The 12807-nt window shown below is 35.2% G+C and overlaps 1 gene segment (V, D, J or C); it reads left to right on the top strand.

Moving 5' to 3' along the window:
• Positions 1 to 3863: 3863 nt before the first annotated feature.
• LOC141301463 (Ig kappa chain V region 3547-like) lies at positions 3864 to 9260 on the top strand. The segment is given in 2 exon segments: positions 3864 to 3912; positions 8938 to 9260. Coding segments are annotated over 2 exon segments (372 nt in total).
• The last annotated feature ends 3547 nt before the right edge of the window (positions 9261 to 12807 follow it).

Genomic DNA, 12807 nt, shown 5'->3' with positions numbered 1-12807 from the left:
CGCCCTCTGTTTCTGACGCGGCGGTGACCGCGCCCTCTGTTCCGGACGCGGCGGTGACCGCGCCCTCTGTTCCGGACGCGCCGTGACCGCGCTCTCTGTTCCGGATGCGGACGTTCCTCTGGCGCCGAGGTCAACTCGCGTTCCTCTGGCGCCGGTGTCCACTCACGGTTCTCCGCTGCACGGACCCGTTCCTCCTCCCTCCAGATTTTTGTTTTTGTTTGGAAACGTCTGGTAGCCGTTCCCTAGAGGGGGGGTAATGTCATGATCTGGGCTGTGGGGTTCCCTCAGCCACCTGAGGTCGCTGTTTCCCTTTCCCTTGCACTGCACTTCCCTGATTGTTTACACCTGTCTTATTGTCATTATCACTCATCATTCTGGCTGCATTGTCTTGTAATCTTGTTTCTGTGTTTTACCCTGGCTCAAGACCGTGTTTTCTGTTCTGTTTGCTTTGTGTTTTTAGTTTAGTCGTGTGTGCCGTGTTGGCCTTTGTTCTGTTATTTTCTCTTTTGTTAATAAAAATACTTACCCGCGTTTGGACCCAGATCTCCGATTTCTCACACGTGACAACACTTCAACACACTGATAGAAGAAACACCTCAGCTGTTGACAACACTCAGTCATTTAGTTTGGGTGCTTTTTTCAAAAAGTAAGAAAACTCTTTCACACAAATTCCTTTCAAAATTAAACAGAAACGTCCATGATGTTTTGATCGATATTTCTCATTCTTTGTCTTGTGTGCTGATTTAACACACTTGAAAGAAACATATTCGATTAGCTATGTCCTCAGGTGACCTTTGACTTCTTTTATCATCGATGATGTGGTGGAGATTCTCATAATGATGCTCCTGTTCTTCATCTTTATTCATCATCAAAATTCACAGAAAAACCTGCAGCTTCAGAGAAAAAAAATGTGAAATCCTCAGATGCACATTGTTCAGACTTAAATGAGCTGGATATGAGTCCTGATGGTGATGTGAAAAATAATAATAATAATAATAAAATCTTGCAATTGAACAAGCATAACATACATTAACCTTTCTGTTAAATTCTAAACACTGTAATGCTATTTTTATGGTTTGTTTAATTACTGATTGATTTTTGCTTCAGTCCATAATTCATCATATGTGTACTACATGTACATGTGTGATCTTAATGTGTTGTAATCTTTCCTCACTCTCACCTTTTTCTCACACAAATTCAAACACACCCACGACACAAGATACAATTATTTGGTCACACTTTATTTTAAGGTCTAATTCTAGCTATTTACAAACTTCCAATTCCCTGCTTATTAATAGATACTAAGGTCATTGTTAAATTTATGTATTGGGTCGGATTAGGGATGTAGAATATAATCATGTAGAATAAGTGCTTTATAAGTACTAATAAACAGCCAGTATGTTAATAATAGCCATGATAATAAGTATTGTGCTTGAATTTTTGTTGTGAGTTCTGGATGTATTATTTAAGACTGTTTGTTAGCTGAATTTAACTCTTTTTTCATCCTCCTTTGTTACAGCAACACATTACACACTGCTGCTTACAGAATAAATACATCATTGGTGATACATGTGTGTGAGGAGGATATTTCTACAACAGCTTTTGTGTGATGCTTCATTCATGATTATACACATCAGTATGAAAAACAAGAACACTGTCATATCAGTCAGTCAAATATAAACAAAAATTGATTTATTGCAAAATGGTTCAACAATTGTTACTAAACAGTTGTATTAGTCAATATAAAGTGATATATTCTATAATTCTACTCTATGATTTTTTTAGCAGCTCAAGCTGTTGTAAATCCTGCCCACTTGTTTGCATTGTCAGCACATGCGTCAGTGCTCTGAGAGTGTTTATAGTGCTGTGAGTTTAACACTTCATGACTGACAGCAGAACAGAACAGACTCTTCATCATCACACAAGACAAAACAACAACAATGAACAACATCATCATCCTCATCTGGACCATTGCAGCTTTTATTCAAGGTGGAATGACAATTTTTGACAAAATTATTATGCTGTTGTTGTCTTATAGCATTTGAATATACCAGTATTGTGCTATAAATGAGATTTACACATTCATTGGCTTTATTTTTTTTTTTCAGAATCCAGAGGATACACTGTGACTCAGCCTAAAGTTAAAACTGTCCAGCTCAGTCAAACAGCTACAATAGAGTGTAGTTTGGATGTAGGACTATATAGTAACTACTTATCCTGGTATCAGCAGAAACCTGGAGAAACTCCTAAACTCCTCATTTATTACATAAACAGCCTCCAGTCAGGAACTCCATCTAGATTCAGTGGCAGTGGATCTAGCGGTGGAAAAGATTTCACTCTGACCATCAGTGGAGTCCAGACTGAAGATACAGGAGATTATTACTGTCTGAGTTTCCACTACCCAAACAGTAAACATGTGTTCACACAGTGATAAAGAGTCGTACAAAAACCTCCGTCAGTCAGAGTCACAGTGACTGCACTGATACAGCTGAGAGATACTGCAGCTGCTGATAGGAGGATGCAATATGACTTGTTGTACTATAGTTTAAAGAAACTTCAGATTTCAATATTAATAATAAAACATACAATTAATATAATATTAAGCATTTTTACAATAGGTATAATAATATTTTAACTCTCCTGGGAGTACATGTGAGACCACACTCAAGAGTGTGAAAGTGTTACAAACTGTGTTAAATTAACACTGAAGCAGAGTTTAAGTTATTGAGGTAATTAAGTAATTAATTGAGTGATGGTTGATCATTATTGAAGACCTGATGTTAATGAGCAGAATCACCAAAGACAAAAATCACAATTTTTATGTCACCATATAGTTGGGCTCTTGACCCTTACATTTTTAAAGTAAATTTTAGCTTGGCTGATATAAAACCCTTTTAGTTACCGAATACTTTAGAATCACTGGGCTGTTATAACCAACGCGAAAAAAAAAAAAAAAAAAACTATTCTAAATCTATGATTCTGCTCATTAACATCAGGTGTATAATAGGTGTAAAATACTTAGAAGAACAATCAAGACATGAAGATACAGCTTCTTTAAATACTCGTTTTTAAGCATATCAGCTGTGTAAAAGCATTCATGCAGTCATATCTGATGTAGTTTTTGAAAAACAGTGTAGATGTCAGAAGAGAGTAAAGCTCAGAGTGGAGAATGAATAGAGTCTCATGTGCTGCATTATAGACATCAGTGAGAATCCAGAGAAGGGAGTGAGTGGATCTACTCTAAACACTGATCTCTCCTCACTTCTCCTCACAGTTTACTGAGAGCCTCATGAGAGAGTCAGGCTGCTGCTCCAGATGTTCAGACCGTCCTTCTGCAGGACTCCAGCACTGCTGTCCTGAGACCTGATGCTCCTGAACACCTTCAGCTCCGGCTTCGGTCTGAAGGGAAACTCCTGTTCATCTCTCATATCAGTGCTGCTAATCTTTATGAAAATCTCTTTACGCTTACTGTAGGACAGTTGATGCCATTTATGGAGTTATTATTTATTAACACAGAAAACAGTATGAATACAGTATACAGTATGATAAATTATGAGGAGAAAATAAAATATGTGAATAAAATACATATAAATACAAGCAACAACAAACACTCAATATTGTCTGTCTGTTTTCTATAGTTTATATTTATATTATTACTATTGAACCTTGTAATGTTTTGTAGAACATGAATATTCATGTAAGAATAAATCTGAGACTGACAGCTGCCTGTTCTGTGTGTGAAGAGCATTTACATAGAGAGACACTTTGCATGAGAGTGTTTATAGTGCTGTGAGTTTAACACTTCATGACTGACAGCAGAACAGAACACAATCTTCATCATCACACAAGACAAAACAACAACAATGAACAACATCATCATCCTCATCTGGACACTCACACTGTTTGCTCAAGGTTAGTAGTAAAACTTTCATGACAACAATTACAGTATTTGTTTTCAAATGTGAAATATACATCATTTTAATTCTTGTTCCTTTTTATTTTATTTTATTCAGAGTGTAGAGGACAGTACACTGTAACTCAGAGTCCATTAATAACAGCAGCTCAAGGACAAGAAGTCAGAATAAACTGTAAAATCAGCAGTTCAGTGTATGGTGGTAATTACTTACACTGGTACTTACAGAAACATGGAGAAGCTCCTAAACTCCTCATATATTATGTAACAACCCGTTACTCTGGAACTCCATCTAGATTTAGTGGCAGTGGATCTAACAGTGATTTCACTCTGACCATCAGTGGAGTCCAGACTGAAGATACAGGAGATTATTACTGTCAGAGTTACCACAATGTTCCAGTGTTCACACAGTGATAAAGAGTCGTACAAAAACCTCCATCAGTCAGAGTCACAGTGACTGCACTGAGACAGCTGAGAGATACTGCAGCTGCTGATGAGTGTGATTCTCATTTAATAACACAACATTAGTTAGTGGATGTAAGTGAAAAAGAAAGTGTAACACAGTTATGATATACTTCTGTAAATAAACATACATCACTGTATTACACTGACCAAAATTATAAATCCAACACTTTTGTTTTTGCCCCCATTTTTCATGAGCTGAACTCAAAGATCTAAGGCATATCAAGATGCTGATTAGAGAGCATGATTATTGCACAGGTGTGCCTTAGGCTGGCAACAATAAAAGGCCACTCTTAAATGTGCAGTTTTATCACACAGCACAATGCCACAGATGTTGCAAATTTTAAGGGAGCGTGCAATTGCCATGTTGAATGCAAGAATGTCCATCAGAGCTGTTGCCTGTGAATTGAATGTTCGGTAACACTTTATAATATACACACTATGAACCATTAGTTAAGCATTAGTAAATAGTCACTTCATCATTTATAAAGCATTATCCCCACAATAATTGACAGTAGTAAGCAGTTTATAAATGCAGCTATAAATGTTTTGTTCCTGATTTATAAGCATATGTGTAATCGTTTTAATAGTATTTACATAAATGTATTAATGATCAATGAATCATTTCTAAATTAAGTATTATATTATTAACAGTTATGTATGAGTTTTGTAAGATAATTTGGAAAGTGTAACTAAATGATTAATACACTTTAAATGCACATTTCTACATATTATTAAGACATACAATAGTTACTCAATGTGCTAATAAATGCTTTATTAACACATGTTCTTACTGTAATTCATGATTATTTCAGGTGGGTATAAAACATCTAGTAGTTGTCAGTTAACTATTTTTGTGAGCTCATCTAAAGTGAAGACTATTTATGCCCTTTCTAAAACTTTTACAAAGCAGATTTAAAGGCTCAGCTATCTTCTAAACAAAAAGTAACAACATTTTATAAAGTGTACAGTTGTACTGTTTTATTTTATATGTATATTTGTGTGTGTTCTGTATTGCTCTGTGTTGTTTCCTTTTCTTTATGTGATAACTGAGCCTTTAAATGTCCTTTGTAAAAGCTTTGCAAGGTATAAATAGTCTACACTTTAGATGAGCTCACAAAAACAGTTAACTGACAACTACTAAAATACCTGATTAATCATGAATTATAGTAGGAATATGTGTTAAGAAGGCATTTATATACACACTATTACTATATTTTTAAATAATATGTATAAATGTACATTTAAATAGTTAATTAATGATTTATTTACACTTTCTAAATGATCTTTTGACACACCAAATACAACTAAATAACTGATTTGTAAATAATGTAACACTTAATTCAGATATGATATGATCATTAACAAAGTATGAAAATACAGTTATTAAACACATTCTAGATATGTTTAAAAATCAAGAAAAAGGCATTTATAGCTGCATTTATAAAATGCTTACTACTGTCTAATAATGTGGGGATAATTACACAGACTGTTAAGAGCAGTGCAATAAGAATTCTATTAATAATGCTATAAGATTAGTAGGTAAAAAAAAAAAATGAGTGAGTAGACATGAGATATTGCTGTATATCAGCACGGCTGTGATTCGGATGTGATTCACAGACTGAATGCCGCAGTGTAATCACAGTGTGCTGATATGGACCCATATGTCTTTAAAAGCCCTCTTTTGTGCAGAACTACTTTCTTCCACCACTGATTAAAATTTAAGTTTGACATCTTAACAGCTGAGCCCAGGCCTCTGTTACCTTTGCTGCTTTCCGGGCAGGTTTTTGAGCTGGTAAATCACGACTTTAAGCCACAACTCACTACTTTGTAGTGTTCCATGTAAGTCATGCCAAACTGCTTGGGCACATTTATTATTTTTATATTTTTATTAATTTGAGTGCAATGTTATATTGTCCTAAGCTCTATTTTACCACCGTGTATTACTTGCATAAACACAGCACCCGTAAGGGCTGACTTTGTTGTTTCGTGGGCTATGTTACGTCAAAGCTGCAAACTGGGAGTACATCGATCTAGTACGAGTTCAGGGGTGGGAAGTCACGGGTTTGACTGCCGCTCCAGTGCACTTTCATGCGTAAAAGGTTGGAAAAACACAGGTAACGGGTTTCCTGGAACACGACATAATTCTAAAACGTCACTTTAGAACAAGTAGCGAAGAAATGTTGAGTTGCTTCATTGAAAGCTTGTTGTATTACTGCATTAAAGGCTTACCGTGTTGTGTGTAGTACAGTATTATGAGAGAGAGATGGACTGGGCGAGTGTGATCACCTGCATCTGATACAGCATTCATTCTTCAGATCAATCCCATTTTCACTATAAAACATTAGTTTGAATGTCTGCTGAGGAAAGAGTCATCTTTGTCATCTGATTTCTGATGACAGCGCTGCTCAGTGCATTTGTTAGCTGCGTTAAGCTGATGTTGAAACTAAAAACAACTTCCGTTTCTGACAGCATAATTTTTTTTAATGTAAAAGTCTTTATTGCTGATTTGTAAAAACAATCGGTGGAACAATCAATCGCAAACACATGCACCACTTCTCATTACTAAACACTATTAAATACTACTATTTTTTATATAATATACATAATTTAATACCGCTATTATTTACATAATAATAGTGGTATTTAATACTTATTTATTGAATAATAATATTTAATAAACAACAACAGCCATCAAAAAGTTGCTAGGCAATTCAGTTGAATGTACTCAGGCAACGTTCTGATATACAGCATTGAATTTATATAAACATGATAAGATTTTGCCAAAACAATTTGTTCTGGAACAAATGAGACTAAAGACTGCCTGTTAGATTTGCCCAAAACAAAGTATAACTTATGTTTAACCCCTATTGACATCAGAGCCAGCCCTATCTTTATTAACAAACTGCTTATTTGAACTAACAAGTACATTCTCTGAAAACCTCTTAAATATTTTTTTACAATTATAGTGGGTTTGGGTGTCCGCCATGACTCTCGATGTGAAAAGTACTGCAAACCGAGTGATACAATTACAAATGGTGAAACGGCTGTTGAAGTTCTGTTGGACTCTTATATCGCACTCTTAGATTCGAGGACCGGAAAGAACTGTTGTAAAAAAAAATATAATAATAATAATAATAATAATAATAATAATAATAATAATTAGGGCCGGGACTTTAAGGCGTTAATTTAGATTAATTAATTACACAAAAATAGCGCGTTGAAATTTTTTTACGCATTTTAATCGCACTTAGTTTTGCACCGCGGAACGTTTCTCACTGGATGAGATTCGGCGGACCGATTATACTGGAGCACCAACTAGCGTTCAGACAAGCTGCGTCCGTCCATAGTATATGTCCCAAATCGTAGTATGTTTAAAAAAGTATTCCAAAGATTCCCAGATGGTCTACTACTTAACGATCAATGCACACTCTAACGGCTATTATTGCCCACAACACACTGCGCCGTGAACGAGGATTCGATTAGAACTACAAACACGCATAAAAAGTGTTAAAAAACTACAAACATGGAGGATATGCGCGACCAACGGACAGGTAGAGAAAGGGGTTTGAGTGATAAATAATCAGTGTGTAACCTGATAAAAAATATTTTTTAAATGTTATCCGCGTTATATTCCATGTGCAGCAACATTTATAATGATAGGTTTGGTCATTAATGTTTAAATGCATAATTAAGCAAACACAAGAGCAGAGTTATCGGCATGAAAGACTCGTTAAAGAACGTGCCTCTTAATTTCTCTCTAATACGGTAGGAAATTAAATTAAACGAAATGTAGATGATGTTAACTGTGATGATTGACAGGGCAGTTTAAACAGTGACAGGATTCAGGTAACTAAGCAACAGAGCGTCCCTTAAAGAAGCAGTTATGACGAAGTAGTATGTCCCAAAGCTTGCCTACTATTCTGCTACATACTCAAAAGTATGTACTTTTCTTCACAAAAAGAGTACATACTCATAGGGCATAGTATAAGTAGGCGAATTGGGACACAGCAAAACAAACCACAGTGAACATGGACAAAAAAGCTGATGGGACCGCTTTGGCTGGCCCTGTGGATGGGAAATTTTGTTATAAAAAACGAATGGATGGAAGCGTCGATAAGAGCATGGTTGTGTGCAAGCTATGCAACAAGGAATTCGCATATCACCGCAGCACATCGAGCCTATTGCTACACTTAATGGCAATCTTGCACTGGTCTGTTGGTTTAGAGAGGTCTGAGACTGACAGCTGCCTGTTTTGTGTGTGAAGAGCATTTCCATAGAGAGACACTTTGCATGAGAGTGTTTATAGTGCTGTGAGTTTAACACTTCATGACTGACAGCAGAACAGAACACAATCTTCATCATCACACAAGACAAAACAACAACAATGAACAACATCATCATTCTCATCTGGACCGTTGCAGGTTTTATTCAAGGTGGAATGACAATTTTTGACAATAATATTATGCTGTTGTTGTCTTATAGCATTTGAATATACCAGTATTGGGCTATAAATGAGATTTACACATTCATTGGCTTTATTTTTAATTTTTTTTTTTCAGAATCCAGAGGAATCACTGTGACTCAGCCTAAAGTTAAAACTGTCCAGCTCAGTCAAACAGCTACAATAGAGTGTAGTATGGATGTAGCACTAACCTCTAATGACTTAGCCTGGTATCAGCAGAAACCTGGAGAAGCTCCTAAACTCCTTATATATTACATAAACAGCCTCCAGTCAGGAACTCCATCTAGATTCAGTGGCAGTGGATCTTACTATGGAAAAGACTTTTCTCTGACCATCAGTGGAGTCCAGACTGAAGATACAGGAGATTATTACTGTCTGAGTAGACACTACATCAACAGTCAATATGTGTTCACACAGTGATAAAGAGTCGTACAAAAACCTCCGTCAGTCAGAGTCACAGTGACTGCACTGATACAGCTGAGAGATACTGCAGCTGCTGATGAGAGGATGTGATTAAACACATTTACTTTATTTATTTACTTACCTTTGGTTGGTTAAAAAAATGATGTGTCATTATATGTATATATTATATGTTATTAAATATTAAAAAGTCCTGGAAAGGTATGCACTGGCAACACTGCTGCCAACTAGTTGTTGTAGGTCATACATGTACAAAATCTTTTATTACGGTTGAATTGTTTGTTGTAAATGACCATTAGCGTGGTTAATGTTACTTTTAGTTGTACTGTTAGTTAGTTTTATTCATTTATTTTTTCTGAATAAGTGCTTTTATCTTGTCTGTTTGGTAAAATAACTCTGAACCAAACTGTGATCTTATGGTGGGAAAACTCTCATGAAATCTAAGCTTTAACTGCTGCATCAGCAATCTGCATATGAATCTCAACAATGGTGACAATCAAAAGAAAAGCTGAAATGCTGGGGGAGTAGAACCAAACTCATCTATGATTATTTATTACCACTGATGAGGTTTGTATGTCAAGTGTATAAATGTGTCTCAATAGCACAAATAACTTTGACAGAGATCTTTCCATTACAACATATGCATTCACTTTACCAGACATATCTTAAAATATATTTTCTTTAACTTGATTGTTATTATTTAATATTAATAAATGAAAAATAAATGTAATATTTAAATACACTTTAATTTTTTATATTAAAAAAATACAAATTATAACTAATTTCTGATATAAGTTCTGTCACCAGAAGAGCATAATGCTGCATTTCCACAACTGTCTTTCAATGCCATTGCATAAATGTACATCACAAAACACATGCAACTACTGAAAGAGAAAAAAAGGTAACGCAAAACACAGTCAAGACAGATGACAGAAATAAAGTAATTAGTGAAGATGTTAACGTGTTTATTTCTCCTCTGTTAAGATTGTGACATATTTAATGTATCCATCTCTTATTTACAGCTGATGTTCATCTAAGGCTTTGTGATTCAGTGAGTTATTAGATCCTTTTAAAGATGCATCTTCAAACAGACATTATAGTAATTTACTGTAAAATACCTACAGTAACTAGTTGACAACAGTGTTGCAGTATGTTACTGTAAAAAGCCTGGTAAGGTCTGACAGTGCATGGAGACAGACACTTCATATAATGTCTATAACACAACATGTTTTAATGTAGGACTGAAAAAAGGTTCCTCCTGGCACTTCTGTGAAAAACCATTGGTGGTTTCTTTAAAGCAGCAGTATACAGTAGATGATTCAAAGAGGCACTTTGTGGATTCTTCTGTGACACCAGGCTAAAAATTCTGGAATCTTATGCAGGTGATACTAGGAGTGATTGAGTAACAGCTGTGAGTGACACAGATCCTGAAGGACACACATCAGAATGAATCATTGACTGTGTCTCATCACAGAGTCAACAGTTGATCCAAACATTCAGAGGTCAGTATGACTGCTGAGAGTTTCAGTGTGAACTGATGAATATGAACAAACCTCATCTCTCCATTAGTCCAACTCAACTGACTCATTTCAGAGAATAAAGAGTCAAACAGTCAAACTCATATTTGAGTGATTCTGTTCCTCTCAGAATAAAGCAGCTCCATCAGCAGATGTTCAGTGTCCTCACAGTAGATTCATTATACAGTAAAAATACATAGAGTCAACACATAAGAGCCAATAGTGATCTTAGGAAATGTTTCAGTGTTTGAGGTTCATAATTTGACTACACAGTCTTGTTTCATAATTTCCTTCATCTGCAGGTGTTTTCATGGTTCACCGAGTGACATTTGATTATAAAATATGAGCTTGGGTCTCATTTATAAAGATGTGTGTAGAATTTCTGAAATGTCTCTAGAAACAATTTATAAAACTATCTATACATACAAAAATGTTCCTAAATGCATTAATCTTTATAAATCTTAAATAAATGCACAAGGTGAATAAACACAGCAACCTATAGAACAGCCACAAATATACAGTACAGTACAGCAATCATTGACATGGATAAGAAAATACAAATGTCCTTATATTCAAGAAACTGTTCCTTACAGTCATATATTTTCACATTGATCTAATTTTATTTACATTTCTTTATCTTTAAATTTAATTGACAATTTTGTATTATTTTGAGAATATATACTGTATGTGAACAAATGTTTGTGCAAATTATCTTTTTTAAAAAGACAAAAATGAGTCATAAAGATAAAATATTATTTTATTTGCTAACTAGATTTTGTATTAAATAATATCCAGTATAAGTTTAAACAGCTTTTAAGATTTTAATCTATAGAATTAAAGAAAATGTCACCCATACCTGCTTTTATTTTAACAATATTAATGAATCTCCCATAAACAAAACCACCAAACCATCATTACACACTTCAAAATCTAAACATTTAACTCTTAAATCACAAACGATACTGAAAGACTGTCAGCTAAACATTAATAATTTATTATAAGAGACAAATATAGGAATATGACCTTAGTTTTCAGTCTTGTTTCAAACTGGTTTATGTGCATGCATCTGTATAAGTTTAGAAAGCAGATGATCTTTAATATTTTTAGGTTTATTATCAACCCAGTAAAATAATAAAACATTCATAGTAGAGAGTGTCTGTCTGATTTCTATAGCTCATATTCATCACAAAGTATTAAAACGTGTATTATTTTGTAGAACATGAACGTGCATGAAGACATTTAGAGAAGTCTGAGACTGACGGCTGTCTGTTCTGTGTGTGAAGAGCATTTACATAGAGAGACACTTTGCATGAGAGTGTTTATAGTGCTGTGAGTTTAACACTTCATGACTGACAGCAGAACAGAACAGAATCTTCATCATCACACAAGACAAAACAACAACAATGAACAACATCCTCATCCTCATCTGGACTCTGACTCTCTGCTTTCAGGGTATATATTTTATAATAAATCACATACTATACTGCAACATCTCACATTGAATGCACTAGTATGATGCATTAGAATGATATTATTTGATCAAAATAGTTGATCAAAAATATTTTAACAACAAAAAAAAATTCTTATTTATTTTAGAGATCTGGGGACAAATGACAGTGACTCAGAATCCAGGAATAAAATCCATCAAACAAGGAGAAACCGTTACAATCAGCTGTAAAACAAGTCAGACACTTACTAGCTGTGGTACCTGTGTGTCTTGGTATCAGCAGAAACCTGGAGAAGCTCCTAAACTCCTCATATATACTGTATCAAGCCGTTACACTGGAACTCCATCTAGATTCAGTGGCAGTGGATCTGGCACTGATTTCTCTCTGACCATCAGTGGAGTCCAGACTGAAGATACAGGAGATTATTACTGTTTGACTCGCTACTATATGAGTAGCTGGATGTTCACACAGTGATAAAGAGTCGTACAAAAACCTCCATCAGTCAGAGTCACAGTGACTGCACTGATACAGATACTGCAGCTGCTCTACAACACAATCACACACAACACTGATCAACACAAA

The sequence above is a fragment of the Garra rufa genome, chromosome 25 (assembly GCF_049309525.1).
Source record: "Garra rufa chromosome 25, GarRuf1.0, whole genome shotgun sequence".
Classification (NCBI taxonomy): Eukaryota; Metazoa; Chordata; class Actinopteri; order Cypriniformes; family Cyprinidae; genus Garra; species Garra rufa.
This window is presented reverse-complemented; position numbering and strand designations above follow the sequence as displayed.